Here is a 19,992-nt window from a genome sequence, read left to right as displayed (position 1 = left end):
GTCCGATGCCGGGCAGTGCCTGATGTAGGTTTATATGTTTCCAGATTCCGATCTGATGCCGGGTAGTGCCCGATGAATGTTTGTATGCTTGATGTCTTCGTGATTCTTGCATGTGTCTGTTTTGTATGTTCCAGACTTCGGTCCGATGTCGGGCAAGCCCGATGAATGTTTATATGCTTCCGGATTTCGATCCGATGCTGGGCGAGGCCCGAGGAATGTTTATATGTTTATGTTATGTGATTATATATGTGTATTTGTTGATATGTTTATATGTATACCGAGCTTTGCTTGATGCCGGGCGGGAACCGATGCCGGATTTCGGTTTGATGCCGGGCGGGGTCCGATGCCGGGCGGGGCCCATGATATGTTATTATGTGATTATGTGTATATGATGTGGTAGTTTGGGGAGACTCACTAAGCTTCATGCTTACAGTTTTCAGTTTTGGTTTCAGGTACTTCCGGTAGCAAGGGGAAGAGCTCGGGATGACTGCATTGCACACACCACGATGTTTTAGCCTGGGATGTTACTCTAATATATATTGACATGTGTTTTTGACATGATGTTTGAGATACTATGATTTACCTTTTGATGAGAAGATTTTGATAACTATGATTTTATTAATAATTTAAAACGAAATTTTTGGTCATAAAGTTTGGGATGTTACAAGTTTTTTATGGCGGTGAAATTGAAGATGTCACATTAAACTCCTTTCAATGAATTAAAACATAATCAATCTTGGATCATCTACATATAAACGAAAGTATATGAACTTACCCTATAATCTAAACTAGATAACTGAATAATATGAAAAATTAAACATATTACAAACCAAATTAATTCGAAATGTGTAATGAAAAGACTTTTCTTATAGCTTTAGGACTTCAACTGCTACAATTATAGAAGATTTAATTTACTAAATCTTCAGAAATCTTCGAAATCTTCTGCAATTTTGGAGATATCTTTAATTTGAATCTTGCTTAATTTTCAAGCTACGAATTTCTTCCAGAATATGCTCTAAATATCTTATATTTTATCTTTTAGTCATTATAATATGCAAAATAAAAATTTATATCTTTTAAGTATCAAATATCTATAATAATATAAAAAAAATATTAAATATGCATCTTAAAATATATATAATTCCATCACATATCACCTAACATGTGTGCATGCATATAAGAACACCATATGCTCACTTTCTTTAACTTAGACAAGCTTTTGTATAACAAACTTGACAAATTTGGATACCTCATTATCTAATTTTGCTTCAATAAGATAAATGATTATGCCCTTTTACTAGATAAGGTCTTTCCATCATTTCCATCATGGTTGCAAGAAATCTAATTATAGAATGGAAAGAGACATTGAAGTTTCAAGTCACTAGAATGAACAATTCACACGCCAAAGACGTGTATGCGTAAAAATGACATTTACCTTTTGACATTGGAGTCTTGGAGGGATATGATTTATGGAAACCCTTTGTTTTCTTACGAACTCTTATCTTTGTAGACATGAATTAGATTCTTAAAATTACTTACTTTGAAGTGTTTTCCAATAAATTCATGCTTGGTAAATTGGTAATATTGTCATAACTGAAAAATAAGAGAAGATGTAATGTATATAGTATATGTTTGATATAAATTGATTGTTACTACTTTTGTTTTTTGTACATTGGGATATATACACTAAAGTCCTAATATTTTCATCGATTTGACAAGAAAGTCCTAAACTTTATTTTTTTTGACAGTAAAGTCTAAATTACTGGCAATTTTTGACACTTTTACCCTTTTTTCCCGGTTAGCCGGTTATTAGGACTTTTTTGTCAAAAAAATAAAGTTTAGGACATTCTTGTCAAATCGTCAATTAAGACTTTACTGCCAAAAAAATAAACTTTAGGTTTTTCTTGTCAAATCGTTGAAAATATTAGGACTTTAGTGTATATATCACCATTGTAAAAGTTTCTTCTTGCTTCGCCGCCAAATCTTGAACTAAAAAGTGGGAACAAATTATACAAACACAAACAATACATGTCTAGTCAAAAGGGTGTAAATGTTGAGAAGGGAAAGAAGGGCAATTTCGTTTTTTTTCGGTTTCTTATTTCTCCATTTTTGGGACTACAAAAAGCTAACACAACCCTGATTCTTTCTTTCTTTCTTGATTATCTCCATTTTTTTCAATGTCGGTTTGTTGAGAATAAAAAAACTATTTAATAAGAAGCAAACGTTAAAGATTTCAATAGGATCTAGCTAACTAGAAAATGTTTCAATAACTCTTACGCTTAAAGAGTATCATACCATTAAATTTCTAACAAAAAAAAAATGATATATACACTAAAGTCCAAATATTTTCAACGATTTGACAAGAAAGTCTTAAACTTTATTTTTTTGACAGTAAAGTCCTAATTGACGATTTAACAAGAAAGTCCTAAACTTTATTTTTTTGACAAAAAACTCCTAATTACCGGCTAACCGGGAAAAAAAGGTAAAAGTGTCAAAAATTACCGGTAATTTGGACTTTACTGTCAAAAATATAAAATTTAGGACTTTTTTGTCAAATCGATGAAAATATTAAAACTTTAATGTATATATTCCTTTTACGTTTGTGAGGAAGCGGGTGACAATGGGTATAAAAGGAGACAAAATGATATTTTGTAATGATTGATCTTTTACACGAGTGCCTTAAGCTAATCACAATAAAAAAAAATCAATTTTTTTAGAAGATATTTTTAGTTATGTGTTGCCAAATTAAAATAAACTCATTAATGATGTTTCTAGACATTCTAAATCTTTCTATTCAGAAAATTAAAATACTGTTATTAATTATATAACTTTTATAAAAATAATTAAAATAATATTTTTTGTAAAAATAAAGTTTGGAGAAAACTTTTTTACCCATCACAATAATCTAATTTCAATTATAAATAATTAAAACTTATAATAAATATTATTTTTTTGTCACACTCAAACCTAATTAATACAATTTCAGACACAAATCCAACATCATCTGAGTACATAAATATGGTAAAAAAGTTCAGGGTAAAATATGTAACCCTGCTTTTACTATTTTAGGTAGACACGATTTAATTCGATGAGTCAGCATATGTGATGCATTCTGATTGGTTGAAAGATCCGACGTGGAAGTAAAATGTCGTCATAGATAGTAGATGCATATCTGGTAGTCCAACACCAAGGGTAGTCAAAGCTGTTAGCGGAAACCTTATGGCATTTTTAGTAATTTACTTCAAAATGGAGGGGTACATTTAATTGCTTCTGATATCGATTTTCGACCCCTGCTATATAAATACAGCCTCTTTGTATAGTGTCACAAATTTTCCTCCGCCGGCCGAACTACTTCCTTCTGGTCTCAATTTTGAATCACCGTTGTTTTCGTTCGAATTCGGGTTTAATTATGTGTGGATTTTGATAATTCTACACTCGAAGTTTCATTTCAGATTGGTTGATTTTGAGTTTGTTCGATTTCTGTGTGTGTTTTCCTTGATCGATCCAGAACAGTTAGACTTCAGGTATTGTAGTCTACCGATCTAATAAGTAACGCTGTTTCTACGAATCTGCGCGTTTACATGCAGGATGTTACGTTAATACTGTAAATTTTAGTTCTTTTATTTGACAGATCGGAGTCGTTGGATTGATTTTTGTTTGATGAATTGTCGATCTTGGATAATGATTTGAGTTATATGATGTGTTTGGAGTGTCCATGTGTGTATCCGTGATTGTTATGTGGTTTTACTTGGATTTGTTTTGAAAATGTTGATTTTTATTATATTATTGCATATGGATCTGAAGATTGGAATCTAAATTGATGTAATTTAATGAGCGTATCATCTATTCACGATTACTTAATTAGGTTTCGATTAGTTCTTTTGAATGATGGATTGGATATTAGTGGGTTTATGTTGATCCTGTGTTTTCTTGTGAAGTTATGAACAATAAGGAAATGTTGGTTTTTTCTACGTGACTACATGTAGACATTGCTATATGTAATGTAACACTGAGCAAATTATGTGCCATGTGTTCTGAGATGTTAGGGTTTATTAACCTGCATTCAATGTGAATGATTGATGTGTTTTATTTTTTCAGATCTTAAGGGATGGCGCAACCAGCTGGAAATTCAGGATGGCTGAGAGGAAAAGTCAAAGCTGTTATGTCTGGCGACACCTTGGTGATTATGGGATTCACCAAAGCTGAAATCCCCCCTGAGAAGACTATCGTTTTAGCTCATCTATCGGCTCCAAGATTAGTATGTTTACCTAATTGTGTTTATTCCTACATTATGTCCTTTTTGAATGGTGACAGAATTTGTTTTTAGAGGCGTTGTTCAGCTTTTTTGTGAAATTGTTCTGAAAAGCAAGCATTGAGTATTTATTTAGTAGGTTTGATTTGATCATAAAATTTGGTTTTAAACACTTTTTTGGAATGTAGCCAGTCTCCATTTCATTTTCTTGCTGGCTCCCAAAACTGCAAATTTTATCAAGATTCCTACTTTTTGCTATAAGCCAGTTATCTTCTACTACTACAAATAGTACTATTTCTTCACCACTCACCACTTACCACCCACTTATTTAAAGCCATAACGAAGTGACTTATTAACCTAGTGGATAAATTGGTTTGTTTTCTAAATTAAGTGAATACTTTTTTATTATACCATATTCTGCAGTTTCTTTTCTATTTCTATCTGACCTATATGAACCTGTACTAGGAATTATACTTGTAATAATTCTAATTCTGTTGATAAGTGATGGGGAAGAATTTTCTTGTTTTATATTTAGGCACGTAGAGGTGGCCAGGATGACCCGTTTGCATGGGAAAGCAGAGAATTTCTACGGAAGTTGTGCATAGGAAAGGTTCTGATTCATAAAACCCTCTGAGTTTCCATTATTCATATTTCATTTTAATTTAAAAATCTCATGACAATGTTTATATAATATATATCTATTTGTTTACCAGGATGTTGTCTTTAGAACCGAATACACCATCCCAAATTTCTCCCGAGAATTCTGCAGTGTTTTCATCGGTACTTCAAATGTTGGAAATGAAGTTGTCACTCATGGCTGGGCAAAGGTAATTCCAATTCCAATTCATTTATAAGAATTTTCACCTTCACATTCAACATAGCTTCACTTACTAAATATTAATTCCAGGTTAAAGAGGGAAAAGGAGAGGTTACTCCTGAGCATACAGAACTCCTACGCCTTGAAGAACAAGCCAGACAACAAGGAGTTGGTTTATGGGATAGGGTTAGTTAGTAATTACTGTTGCCTTATGCATGGTGTTTATAAGTTGCATTGTTACATGTTGATGACGTGTCATTTTCTTGATGGGTTTTAGTCTCCGGGTGCTGTGGAGGCAGCTATCAGGAACCTTCCTCCATCTGCTGTTGGTGATCCCAGCAATCTTGATGCCATGGGCCTCTTAGCTTCACACAAAGGCAAACCCATGGAAGCCATTGTAGAGCAAGTTCGTGATGGAAGTTCACTTCGTGTTTATCTGCTTCCAGAGTTTCAGTTTGTCCAAGTATTTGTTGCTGGAATCCAGGTACCACATGCATCCATTTGAATACCACAAAGGATTGGAATGGTGCATTCCTCACAGAATGTGGTTCCTTCTCACAGTATCTGTGTGTGTTATCCCATTCCTTCAAGGAATGGAATGATATATTTAATTCTAATTTATCTAATTGTTTACTAGGCACCATCAATGGGAAGAAGGACAACACAAGAACCTACAATACCAATTGAGGTCCCATCCGAAGAGACAAATGGAGAAAATAATAATTCAGAGTCACGTGGGCCCTTAACATCAGCCCAAAGAATCTCAGCCTCATCAGGCTTCAATGAAGTTTCCCCTGATCCTTATGGGAGGGAAGCTAAACATTTTACTGAGATCCGTGTTCTAAACAGAGATGTGAGTAATATCTTGCAATTTCCCCTTATTAAGTTGACATAAAAGACATTGGGTTTGATTATTTCTATGTTTATTATTGAACAGGTCCGGATTGTTCTTGAGGGTGTTGACAAGTTTAGCAATCTGATTGGTTCTGTATATTACTCTGATGGAGAATCAGCAAAGGATCTGGCAATGGAGCTTATTGAAAACGTATGTTATGTTTTAAAATGACAACCTACTTTCTTACAACTTTCTTTATAACATATCTTTTTTTTTTTTTTTCAATTAGGGATATGCAAAATATGTTGAGTGGAGTGCGAGTATGATGGAAGATGAAGCCAGGAGGAAGTTAAAAGCTGCAGAACTTCTAGCAAAGAAGACTAAGTTGAGGCTTTGGACAAACTATGTTCCCCCAGCTACCAATTCAAAGGCTATATCGGATAACTTCACTGGAAAGGTTTGTCTTTAAACTAATCTCATTTCTTCCATTTTTTAATAAAGTTTACTAAATTAAAACTTTTTACAGGTAGTTGAAGTTGTCAGTGGGGACTGCATTGTTGTTGCTGATGATTCACTACCATTCGGTAGTCCAGCTGCTGAAAGAAGAGTGAATCTGTCAAGTATCAGATGTCCCAAATTGGGAAACCCAAGAAGAGAGGAGAAACCTGCTCCTTATGCCCGTGAAGCAAGGGAGTTTCTCAGAACAAGATTAATGGGTCGTCAGGTAACATTATTAGATTTTAACCTTTTTTAAACAATTTCAAATTAGGGTTAACAATTCTTGACATTAACCCTAATTTGAAATAGAAAAGTTGAAGGTTCATTTTGATGATTACTTCAAACTTTTTTAGGTTCAAGTTTCAATGGAATATTCGCGGAAGGTCCCAGTTGCTGATGGATCTGCTGCCCCAGCTGGGCCCGCAGATTCAAGGGTAATGGGATTTGGGTCAGTGTTTCTGTTGACTCCAGGGAAAGAAACTGAAGATGTCTCCTCTGCTACTCCTACTCCTGCTACTACTACTCCAGCAGCAACCCAGCAACCGGGTGTTAACGTTGCTGAGCTGATTATTGCACGTGGATTTGGCACTGTGATTAGACATAGAGACTTTGAGGAAAGATCAAATTACTATGAGAATCTTTTAGCAGCTGAAACCCGTGCTACATCCGGAAAGAAAGGAATTCATTCCGCTAAAGATCCTCCAGTCATGCATGTCACAGATCTCTTAACGGTTAGTAAATAAAATCAAAATCTTGACTCTACTTATTCATGTTTGACTTTTATGCAATGTTTTGACTTTTATTGTAATCTTTTTTTTTTCAGGCATCTGCCAAGAAAGCCAAAGATTTCCTCCCGTTTTTGCAACGTAACAGGAGAATGACAGCTGTCGTTGAATATGTACTCAGTGGACACAGATTCAAACTGTTTGTCCCCAAAGAAACATGCAGCATCGCTTTCTCCCTTTCCGGTGTCCGATGTCCCGGGCGTGACGAGCCTTATTCTAACGAAGCTATTGCACTCATGAGACGCAAGATCATGCAGAGGGACGTTGAGGTAATTTCACTCACCCATATCTGTTGCTCATCCATTATTAATAATTGTTACCATCACTTCATTTGTTAATACTATTTTTATTATTATTTCAGATTGAAGTGGAAACAGTTGATAGGACCGGAACCTTCTTGGGGTCATTATGGGAATCAAAAACGAATGTCGCCATTCATCTTCTAGAAGCCGGACTCGCAAGACTTCAGACATTCGGTGCTGATAGGATTCCAGATGCTCATCTTCTTGCTCAAGCCGAACAGTCTGCCAAGAATAAGAAACTAAAGGTTAATAATATATCAAATTTTCGCTTAATACAATAAAATCAAAAATTTAAAAACTCTGATTTTATAATTTTGTTTCAGATATGGGAAAACTACGTGGAAGGTGAAGAAGTCACCAATGGTGCAACTCAAGACAAAAAACAAAAAGAAGAGATTAAGGTTGTTGTGACCGAAGTCCTTAGTGGAGGCCAATTCTATGTCCAAGCTGTTTCAGATTCAAAAGTCGCCTCTATCCAACAACAACTCGCTTCCTTAAACCTCAAAGAAGCCCCTGTACTTGGCGCATTCAATCCCAAAAAGGGCGATATCGTCCTTGCACAGTTCAGTGCAGATAACTCATGGAATCGCGCCATGGTAAGAATCGTGTTTTATACTTCTATATCCTTGTTTTTTTTCTTCCAATAGTTAATTCAGTGAATAGTAAATTGTGTTTTTGGTGATGACGTGTCAGGTTGTGAGTGGTCCACGTGGCGTGGTGCAATCGACAAAAGACAAATTTGAAGTGTTTTACATCGACTACGGGAACCAAGAAGTTGTTACTTACAATCAGTTACGTCCACTTGATGCATCGGTTTCGTCTGCACCTGGGGTGGCCCAGCTTTGCCAGCTGGCGTACTTAAAGGTGCCGACTTTGGAAGACGATTATGGTCAGGAAGCAGCGATGCATTTAAGTGAAAGCACACTTAGTGGGCCCAAGGAGTTCAGGGCGATTATTGAAGAACGAGATACTTCTGGTGGAAAAGTCAAAGGTCAAGGAACTGGAAGTGTGCTGTTGGTGACTTTGATCGATTCGGAATCTGACATCAGTATCAATGCCTCGATGCTCAATGTTCGTATTTTTCGTTTATAAGATATTAAAACCGTATTTTTTTTTTTTTTTTTTTTTTGTTTTGGATTAATTTTGGAAGCATTTTTTTAGGGAGGACTTGCGAGGTTGGAGAAAAGGAGGAGGTGGGAGCCGAAAGAGCGCCAGGTGGCGCTTGATGAGCTGGAAAAGTATCAGACTGAAGCGCGTACAAAGAGGTTGGGGATGTGGGAGTATGGTGATATTGAGTCTGATGATGATGAGAATCCTCTGCCTGGTGCTAAGAAAGCTGCTGCTGGGAAACGTTGAAAACCAACAGAAAAAAAAAGGTACTGAAAATGTTTGAATATGGAGAGACGATTGCTGCCAAGAGATAGAAAGTTTATGTTTTTTTTTTCTTCTTCAGAGAGATTTGGTTCGTTTTTTTTTTTTTAATTTAATTATGGTAGAGGACAATTTTGTTTTGCATTGTTTTTTTTTTGTTTTTTGTTTAATTTATACGACTCTTAATAAGGTGAGCAGCAATGGTTAGGATCGGATGTTTGTTTGTTTGTTTGTGATATAAGTTCACTTTATGTGTTACTTTTTTTTTGTACGAGTTTACTTAACTTTCGTTCTTCCTAGTAGGTGATCCTCTTGGAATTGAGATAAGTGTCAATAAGATAAAAATTACTGTATAGTTTTTTTTTCATCTTAAAAGATGGAAGGAAGAAGTGGGATAATGACTCGTTTAGTTTCTTGTCTGTCGAGGTTAATGACGTTAATGAGCTCATCCTCAAAAATCAAAATATCCCAACTTTTCACACCCATTAGCAAACTAACTCAAACCAAACTATTATATTAGTTATAATTAATTTTTATTATATTATACAAGCTACATGTTTTATTCAATTTATAACCTAATTTTTTTTTATTTTTAAGATTATACAGACAATATAAAAAAATTATTAAAAAAAACTTCTTAAAATATATCAATATTGGTACGTTGCAAAAAAATTAAAATGGCGACTCATGGTTGGTGAGTTTTAAGCTTTTTCTTTTTCTTTGTCATTTTAATTTTCAGCCCAACCAACTAAAACAATTGGTCATCAATAGGAGTAGCCTTAGACTATTAAAGTGGGCCACCGCCCTCCATCTAGAACGACATTCTCTAATAGTCATCGAAGGTGTCTTTATTATGCTCGATATTTTTCCTTTCTTTAATACAACTGTCGACACTAAACCAGAGCTCCTTAGTCGACCTTTTCTACTGCCTCGTGTAACGCCTGATTCCTGGTGTGCATTTAAGTTATAATTTATTCATGTTTACAAAGCAACTCGACGAGTTGGAAGCCCCAAACTCGTCGAGTAGGGATGATCAGGACCGCGTGATTTAAGTAACCTACTCGACGAGTTGAGAGACCTCAACTCGACGAGTAGACCGACTGGGATGAAACCCTAATTTCCAGGGTTTTGCACCCTATTTAAAGGACTTAATCTTTCCCCACCAGCCCTCATCAGCCTCCCTGAAACCCTAAATCGTATTTTGATCTCCTTGGTGAGAAACTTTAGGTGTTGAGTGGATTTTTGTGTGATTTTGTGCTTGGTGAAGGACTTGGAAGAACTAGAAGGTCATTGAGCTTGAAGGGAAGCACTAGATCTGGGATCTCGTTCATCTTTGGCAACTTTCTGAGGTAAAAAGTCCCTAACTTGATGATTCATAGCTTAGATCTCTCTTAGTCTTGTTTATTGGGTCTTTTGACCCCATGGTTGGAAACATGATAACCCTCTTAGTCCTGATGATAAGAACTTCCATTCCCAGTGCTATTTGGTCCTTAGATTCATAAAAAAGGGTCTTAAACTCGTTCTTGTCCAAGAAAAGACCATGTCCATAGAAGTAGATTGCTATATCTCGAGATTGGGTTCATTTGAGGCATGCAAAGCCATCAAGTTGTCAACTTTACATAAATATGCCATGGAAATAATGCAGATCTATATTCTGGAACCTTAGATCTGAGTAAAGGGCTGAATAGACTAGAAATGCGAGGAACTCGACGAGTTGGGTCGAGTATTCCCGATTCTGTTAATGGAACTCGGCGAGTCCACAAGGGAACTCGACGAGTTGAACTAGGAAAGTTCCGTTCTGTTGAGAAGGAGGAACTCGGCGAGTTGGAGGAAAACTCGACGAGTTAGATCACAATTTCACGATTCTGTGATTCATGAGAACTCGACGAGTTGAAGGGTAAACTCGACGAGTTGAGTCAACTCGGAGCGTTGACTTTGACTTTGACTTGACCAAAGTTGACCCTTAAGGGTTATGAGTATGGAATGGTATCTAAGGAGTTGTTTTGGTTCAGGGAGTGAGTAGAGCTGATTCCAAGCAGAGACGTTTCAGCTATCATCCGACAGCGAGGTGAGTTTCCTCCTGGTTTGAATGGGTCGAAGGCACCAAGGCAGGCCCGTATATGTTATTTGTATTGATTAGTAGTTGAGTGTGGGCGAGACCTGTATCTCATAGATAGCTGAGCGTGGGCGAGGCCCGTACCTCATAGCATTATTTGAGTATGTATATAGGACTGATTGATAGATTTGGCTATACTTGTTGTCTGTGTGATACTTGTATGTATGTTTAGTAGCTGAGTGTGGGCGGGGCCCGTAATAGTTAGCCGAGTGTGGGTGAGGCCCGTATCTCGTAGTTAGCCGAGTGTCGGCGGGGCCAGTATCTCATAGTTAGCTGAGTGTGGGCGGGGCCCGTATCTCATAGTCAGCAGAGTGTGGGCGGGGCCCGTATCTCCTAGTTAGTCGAGTGTGGGCGGGGCCCGTATCTCTTAGTAGCATGATTATGTGTATGGTATGTGGTAGTTTGGGGAGACTCACTAAGCTTCGTGATTATAGTTTTCAGTTTTGGTTTCAGGTACTTCCGGTAGCAAAGGGAAGAGCTCGGGATGACTGTAGTGCACACACCATTTGTTTAGCCTGGGATGTTTTTACTCTGATATTTGGATATGAGTTTTGATATGATACTTTGATTTGGTACTACGACTTATGTTTTTGGATGCAATGATTTTGATAATTATGGTTCTTTAATAAATAAAAATGAAATTTTTGGTCATGATTTTTGGGATGTTACAAGTTGGTATCAAAGCCTTGGTTTGAGGGATTCGGACATACTTTCAGGTGTGTCTGGACTCAAACTGAGGACTTGGTATGAAAATTTTCAAAAGAAAAGAAAAATCATTTTTATAAAAGGATTTTGAAAAGAGAAAAAGGGTGTGGTGAATTCATCATCCGAGCTCAAGTAAGTTCTCCCAAATTACCCATACATGTTTGTTATGCTATGATATGATTATGAGAACTGCATGCTAGATTAGGGCTAATGATCTAGGAAGGATGCCTAGTATGTATGTTATATGTGTATGAGAACTGCATGCTAGATTAGGGCTAAGGATCTAGGAATGATGCCTTGTATGCCTGATGTATGAGCTTATTGAACTGTACCATTGTAGGGTAGGACCTCTCATTCGAAGAATTATCTAGTCTTAGTGATATGTAATGGTATTCGCGAGCTAGTTAGGGAGAGATAGCAGGGACTTCTTATGCAGCTGATGGCGGAGAGTGGGTTGGAGATTACTCTAGTGCAAGCCTAGGATGAGATTATCATGAAGAGCAGTAGTATAAGGGACTTGGTGGAGTCAAAGAGATTCTTGAGGAAAGTACGGATAGATGTGGAAGGTAGTATGGGCCTGTACTACTGAAAGCATAGGATCCGTACTCGAATCAAGGAGGGCTGAGATGAACCCAGGGAACTTGTAGTGTGTGTGATCCCTCGAGTTATGATGAGTATTCTGACGTTTATTATGGTGTATTTTCAGTATGGTGACGCTACACACTAGACCAGTTGGCAGTTCAGGTGCTAGTGAGGGATCAGGCTCGGGCTCAGGAGCCGGGCAGCTCGATGAGCAGATGAGAGAGTTCATCTTATCTGAGGTCACGCACAATATTTTGGACCAGACTCCTGTGATCTTCGGTACGATCAATGTAAAATACATGTTTTGAAATCGTGTTTTAAGTAAATAATATTATGAAATATTATGTGATATTGAGTATTGAGTTCTAACAGATAGTTTTTACTAGAAATGAAGTAAAACTATGTTTAGAATCACTTGGAAAATATTGGAAGTCTTATGAGATTCCAATTAAAAGTTAAAATATCAAAATTTAATGAAAATATAAAATTTGAAATAAGTAAAATTTTATTATTCAAAGTTGTAGATAATTTCATTAGTAGCATTTAGGCGAAAACCTCATCAAAATCCGAGTTATAACGAAGAAGTTATGACCAATCGAAGATCTGCGACAAAACCGGCACGACACCGAATGACGTAAAAAGTGAGTTTTTGATAAACTACTTTTTAGCCTTGGTGATCTAATTGAAAGTCGTAGTATTTGTTAAACCGAGAATTTTCATAAAATGAACGTCCAAATCTGACTTCGTATGAGGAAGTTATGATTTTTCTAAGTTTCAGAATAGTAGTCGACAGCTAAAAACTCGAAATAAAGATCGAGCGATATTTAGCCGACACAACCTAAACGATAATCGAAGGTCTCGTCAATAGTAGTACAACGGTAAAAAGACAGACGAAAACGGACGTCGGATGAAGAAGTTATGAATTTTTAACGGATTTTCCTGTCCAGGTCTGTTAAAAATAAAGTCAAAATTAGCCGACGGAGTCTAAACGAAAGTTGTAGAGCATAATTTACCTACGCGTGCATATAAAGAACGTCAAAAACGAAACTTGTATGCGAAAGTTATGGATTTTAGAAGATTTTGGAACAAATTCCGAGAATTTTCGCATGGATAAGATCGACCACATCACCTCGCTCCGAGCATGCCGCGTGTACGACGTCGATGAGCTGTGCAGCCGAGAATCTGACACGCGTCGCTATCCGATTCGACCGAAGCCGCGGCCCTCTCCCCTTCCGATGTGTGGCGTCGCGTTGTAGCCTCTGAACTCGGACGCGTGCCTCCGTCCGAACCGAGCCACCTGTCGTCCGAACCTCGCCCCTTCTGCCGCGTGTACCGAGCCTCGCAGCCTCGCGCCACCTGCCCTCCTTTCCTCTTGCTTTGGATCCGAGGCTCGCACCTATATAAGGGTGCGAGACCTCCCGGGTAAATGTTGGAAAATTGTCAGTTTTCACCCTTAAACTCATATTTTAACTACTTTCACTTCCCCCGAAGCCCCAGTATTATTTTTAACACCCGAAACACGCCCCGAAGTGCCCGAAGACCCCGAGAAATTTATCTTTTCGGTTTGAAGCTCAACCTTCGCAGAGCCCGGTTTTCAATAAATCTCCTGATTTTTATAGAAGAAAGCTATTTATAGGAACGAAGTGCTGCACAAATTACTATTTTAACCCCCGATTATTTCAAGGTGAGTTCAATATATAGGAACAATTGTATGTTATGTGTTATATGTGCTCTGTGCTTTTCAGTGTTATTATTTCGGGTTATTTTCCCGTGTTATTTTTATTTCCGCTATTTATGATAGCAAAGCTATACCTTTGACCATGTGATCAGTGAAAGGACTTAGATTCATGGTGGTAATGGTACGTAGCCTCTGGCCATGTAGAGCATGTCTCCGTAAGAGAATGACTTCTATTCTATGGCATTGGCAGATGGTTAGACAGGGCTATAAGCCTGAAATCTACCGAAATGTTTAAATCAGAAAGTGTATGTCTTCTGTGCCATTTGGGCTGAAGCTTTATTGATGTATATCAAGTATAGAAATTGTCATGTCTCATTGATCGTATATCTTTGAATCAAATCATTGATTGATATGGAAAGTTTGTCACATGATTCACATATGCCTTTTTTGTTCCTTGTTTCTCTTTGCTTCTGCCATATTGAAGTATATATATGACATAATGTTATATTGTATCTATTATTGAAATCACTAAGCGTCACCGCTTACCCCTCTCAGTGTTTAACAATTGCAGGTAATAAGAATCCAGTATAGTCATATACTGTTGGAAGATTTAGAATAGTTTATACTATTACTTTTGTACTTGAGTTTACGTATGTATAAACGCTTAAATATCCTGAGTAATTTTGTAACATATAAAAATTTGTAATAGTCGGTTTGTATCCAGTCTTATGTAAACAAGTTATCAATGTAAAATATTGTTTTTATGAATATGCAAGTAGCATGTTTTGGAGTAACAATTGTCGAGTATGAAAGTTTGGGTCTTTCAGAAATACGAAAGTTTAGAAAGGGGTTCTTTCAGTCAAGGAGGGCACCTTGGAGATTCTAGACGAGAGATTGGGTGCATTCCGCTATGGGTCGGTATCGGTTAATGAAATTCCTAATCAATTGGTTTTGGTTAAATCCATTTCAGTTAAATCGGTTTTAATTATTGGAACAATTTGGTTAACCGCTATGGAGTGTTTTTATAACACCTGTTCGAGGTATTACTTAATTTAATTAAGATTTAGGGTTTTGGTATGTGGACTCGGCGAGTTGGGAGTCCAACTCGTCGAGTAGAGGACATTTCAAGGACGTGGAATCTACACCCTACTCGACAAGTCGGAAGGCCACCTCGACGAGTAGGCGTTGTAATGATAAAACCCTAATTTTAGGGTTTGCACCCTATATAATCTCCTTATGAGTCTTAAGGCTGACCTCCCATCAGCCTCCAAACCCTAAGAACGTCTGTGCTAACCCTAATCCCTATTCTCTTCCATTTTGTGAGCTAGAGTGACCTTTGAAGCTTAAGAAGAAGGAGATAGTGAGAAGATCCAGCAAACCAAGCACCCATCCTTGAGCTTAATCATCTTGTGGACTGCTGTAAGTCTTCAAGACTCGATTTTTATCATGGAATATGAATAGATCTTAAGTTTACTCTTCTTTTCCCTACCCTTCTTATTGAATGCATGCATGGGATTCATAAAGTTTTCAACTTTATGAATCTCCAGAGCAAAATGGTCCCAAGGTGGGCTAGATCTGGCCTTTGGTTGATCAACTACAGGGTGCGTCTTGGTTTTCCAAGATTGATCTTCGGTCGGGATACCATCAGATGAGGATTCGGGATGAGGATATACCAAAGACAGCTTTCAGGACTCGGTACTGGCATTACGAGTTTGTGGTGATGCCGTTTGGGCTCACCAATGCCCCAGCAGCATTCATGGATTTCATGAATAGGGTGTGTAGACCGATGCTGGATCGGTCGGTGATCGTTTTTATTGATGATATCCTGGTCTACTCTAAGACCAAGGAGCAGCATGAGCAGCATCTGAGGGAGGTATTGGAGACCCTAAGGGCGGAGAGGCTGTATGCCAAGTTCTCCAAGTGTGATTTTTGGCTGCGGGAGGTACAATTTTTAGGGCACATCATCAACCGGGAGGGTATTTCGGTTGATCCAACAAAGGTGGAGGCAGTGATGAAGTGGGAAGTACCGAAGAATGCTTTCGAGATCCGTACCTTCTTGGGCTTAGCGGGTTATTATCGGAGATTTATCCAGGATTTCTCCAATATTGTTGTGCCCTTGACCCGCTTAACCAAGAAGAATGTGACGTTTCGTTGGGGTACGGATCAGCAGTTGGCTTTTGAGTCCCTGAGACGGAGGCTATGCGAGGCTCCGATTCTAGTGCTACCCGTGGGGTTAGATGATTTGGTTGTTTACTGTGATGCATCGATTTCAGGGTTGGGAGCGGTACTGATGCAGAGGGGGCACGTGATAGCTTACGCCTCGAGGTAGTTGAAGCCTCATGAGGCGAATTACCCCACTCACGACCTGGAATTGGGGGCAGTGGTGTTTGCCCTCAAGATTTGGAGGCACTATTTGTATGGAGTGCGGTGCACCATTTATACCGACCACAAGAGTTTGAAGTATTTGATGGATTAGCAGAACCTCAATATGCGTCAGAGAAGGTGGCTGGATGTGTTGAAGGATTATGATTGTGATATCTTATACCATCCCGGGAAGGCCAACGTGGTGGCCGACGCTTTGAGTCGCAAGGCGGCGGGTTCCCAGATTGCGAGCGTTTGTTTGAGAATGACTGTGATCTCTCCATTGTTGGATATGATCAAGGAGGTTCAGGTCGAGGGGGTGAAGAAGGAGAATTGGAAAATAGAACGGATTCGGGGACAATATCCTTTGTTTGTTAAGGATAGTCATGGCCTTTTGACACAGTGTGGCCGGGTATGGGTACCAGTGACTGGGGGAGTGAGGCAGAAGATATTGGAAGAGGCGCACAAGTCCAAGTTCTCTATACACCCAGGGGCTACAAAAATGTATAGAGATTTGAGGCTGAGTTACTGGTGGCCCTGCATGAAGCGCGAGATCGCCTGGTTTGTGGACCGGTTCTTGACCTGCAGGAAGGTCAAGGCCGAGCATCAGCGGCTGCATGGAAAGGTTCAGTCGCTACCCATTCCCATGTGGAAGTGGGAAGAGATCACTATGGACTTCATCACGAAGTTACCGAGGACGGTGAGGGGTGTGGACGCCATATGGGTGATCGTGGACAGATTAACAAAGAGTGCCCACTTCATTCCGATTTCTGAGAGTATATCCGCTGAAAAGTTGGCGGATATTTATGTGCGAGAGGTGGTGGCTAGACATGGGGTGACATTATCAATAGTATCTGACAGGGATGTGCGGTTTACATCGAGGTTCTGGAAGAAGTTCCACGAGGAACTGGGTACCCAAATGCATTTTAGTACAGCATACCACCCTCAGACCGATGGCCAGAGCGAGAGGACGATCCAGACACTAGAGGATATGTTACGAGCATGTGTATTGGATTTTGGAGGGAGCTAGGATACATATCTTCCATTGGCAGAGTTTTCGTACAATAATAATTATCATGCTAGTATCGACCGAGCTCCATTTGAGATGTTATATGGTCGGAGGTGCAGGACTCCAGTTTGTTGGGACGAGGTAGGGCATCGGGTCATGGGGAGCACTGAGGTAGTGCTCAAGACTACCGGGTTGATTCATCAGGTGCGCGACCGGCTGCGGGTTGCGTAGAGCCGTCAGAAAAGTTATGCTGACCGGCCGAGATCGGATCTCGAGTTCCAGGTGGGGGGCTATGTATTACTAAAAGTGTCGCCATGGAAGGGATTCATCAAGTTTAGGAAGAAGGGCAAGCTAGGGCCCCAATATATAGGCCCTTTCAGAATTACAGCCTGGGTGGGCAAGGTAGCTTATCGCTTGGAGCTACCGGATGAGCTTAGCCAGATTCACAACACCTTTCATGTGTCCCAGCTTCGGAAATGCGTTACTGATGAGTCCGCAGTCGTTTCGCTGGACGGCATCCAGGTGGATGAGAGCTTGAACTACATCGAGAGGCCTGTTGCCATTTTAGATAGAAAGACTAAGGTTCTTCGGAACAAGGAAGTGAAGTTGGTAAAGGTGCAATGGCAGCACCGTAGGGGCTCCGAGTGGACCTTGGAGCCGGAGGACAAGATGCGGGACCACTACCCAGAATTGTTTGGATCAACGGACTTCGAGGACGAAGTCTAGTTCAAGTGGGGGAGACTTGTAACACCTGTTCCAGGTATTACTTAATTTAATTAAGATTTAGCGTTTTGGTATGTGGACTCGACGAGTTGGGAGTCCAACTCGTCGAGTAGAGGACATTTCAAGGACGCAGAATCTACACCCTACTCGATGATTCGGAAGGCCGACTCGACGAGTAGGAGCTGTAATGATAAAACCCTAATTTTAGGGTTTGCACCCTATATAATCTCCTTACGCGTCTTGAGGTTGACCTCCCATCAGCCTCCAAACCCTAAGAACGTCTGTGCTAACCCTAATCCCTATTCTCTTCCATTTTGTGAGCTAGAGTGACCTTTGAAGCTTAAGAAGAAGGAGATAGTGAGAAGATCCAGCAAACCAAGCACCCATCCTTGAGCTTAATCATCTTGTGGACTGTTGTAAGTCTTCAAGACTCGATTTTTATCATGGAATATGAATAGATCTTAAGTTTACTCTTCTTTTCCCTACCCTTCTTATTGAATGCATGCATGGGATTCATAAAGTTTGCAACTTTATGAATCTCCAGAGCAAAATGGTCCCAAGGTGGGCTAGATCTGGCCTTTGGTTGAGCACGGACACCATGCAAGGGTTTTAGGGCTTATTTCCCTCTTTTTGGCCATTTTGGCCTAGGGACATGTATTGGACATGCATGTCCATAAAGCCTCCATCTTTAGAACGTTTTGAGCACTAGAAACCTTTCTGGAAGGGAGAGATTTCAGATCCCTAGAGTTTTGGACCGTATGGAAATCTTTAGAGCCTTCCAACCTTTGTTAAGGGCCTTGGAGCATTTGGAGCGGCTCTAGAAGGTAAAGTTGGAAACTTTATCCTTCTAGACACCTTAGGGTTTTAGATCTAAGCCTTGGAGTCCCTGGATTCGATGTATCATCACATCAAGCAAAAGGAAGGGGGACTCGACGAGTTGCTCTAGTAACTCGACGAGTCGGATCGAGTTTCCCCGCTTTCTGAATATCAAGTGAACTCGTCGAGTTGATGAAACAACTCGGCGAGTTGGCTAGGGTTTGATCGGGTTGTCTGGACTCGGTAGGAACTCGACGAGTAGCTAGATGCACTCGACGAGTTGAGGTCAACATGGACTGTTGACTTTGACTTTGACTTTGACCAGGGTTGAACTTAAGGGTAATTTTGGGATTTTGACAAGTCCATCTTATGATGCTTACATGCAGTTGAGTTGGGGCAACACGTGGGACATATATGATTCTAGTTTATCAGCACATCATTCGTGAGATGTGAGTCTCCTCACCATACCAATAGGTCTAAGGCACCAAGGCCGACCCATTTTATGATGTGTAGTATCCTAGCTGAGATTGTATTATGTGACATGTTAGTTGGTATGAGCTAGGAAGTATGCTATTGATATATGTGGTATGTGGTGTGGAAGACCATGGGAGAGCCCATGGCACTTGGATGTAAGACCATGTGGAGAGCCCATGACACTTAGGTGTAAGACCATGTGGAGAGCCTATGGCGTCCTGGAGTAAGACCCTGGGGGACGAGCCCACGACATCCCTATCTGTTGTATGCATAGCTTATGTGGTATAAATAGATGTTATAGCTAATATGATGTGTTGTATGTGGTTTGTGTGTGGTATGCTCTGGGGAACTCACTAAGCTTTAGCTTACAGTTTGTGGATTTGTTTCAGGTACATCTGAGCCCAAGGGCAAGGGCAAGGCATGATGGCAAGACGTGCACTCTCACTCGGATATTTTATGGGACACTCTGATATCTTGGAAATAAAGTTGTAATTGATATGGTTTTGAAAACAATTGTAACTGGTTTTGTGAATGTTAAACATGCATTTTGGATAACTAAAAATGAAAAATTTGTTTTGAAAATTAGGTCGTTACAGTTTTGTTTCATAGATAACATGTTAATTATATTATTTGCATTCATGAAACTTTTCATAATGGAATGTGATAAT

General features: G+C 39.3%; 1 protein-coding gene across 1 annotated transcript; it reads left to right on the top strand.

Annotated features, from left to right (window-relative positions):
• Positions 1–3,322: 3,322 nt before the first annotated feature.
• TUDOR2 (TUDOR-SN protein 2) lies at positions 3,323–9,118 on the top strand. The gene is made up of 16 exons (XM_079044741.1): positions 3,323–3,524; positions 4,099–4,258; positions 4,788–4,862; positions 4,966–5,079; positions 5,160–5,255; positions 5,347–5,553; positions 5,707–5,922; positions 6,007–6,114; positions 6,194–6,361; positions 6,431–6,628; positions 6,756–7,133; positions 7,226–7,456; positions 7,549–7,734; positions 7,813–8,085; positions 8,183–8,560; positions 8,651–9,118. Exons 2-16 carry the CDS (start codon positions 4,109–4,111, stop codon positions 8,843–8,845), a joined length of 2,973 nt encoding a protein of 990 aa, XP_078900867.1. The 5' UTR covers positions 3,323–3,524; positions 4,099–4,108; the 3' UTR covers positions 8,846–9,118.
• The last annotated feature ends 10,874 nt before the right edge of the window (positions 9,119–19,992 follow it).

Source organism: Lactuca virosa, chromosome 4, assembly GCF_052849685.1.
Source record: "Lactuca virosa cultivar CGN04683 chromosome 4, Lactuca_virosa_CGN04683_v6, whole genome shotgun sequence".
Classification (NCBI taxonomy): Eukaryota; Viridiplantae; Streptophyta; class Magnoliopsida; order Asterales; family Asteraceae; genus Lactuca; species Lactuca virosa.
Note: the sequence above shows the minus strand (reverse complement) of the source record. Positions and strands in the feature narration are given on the sequence as shown.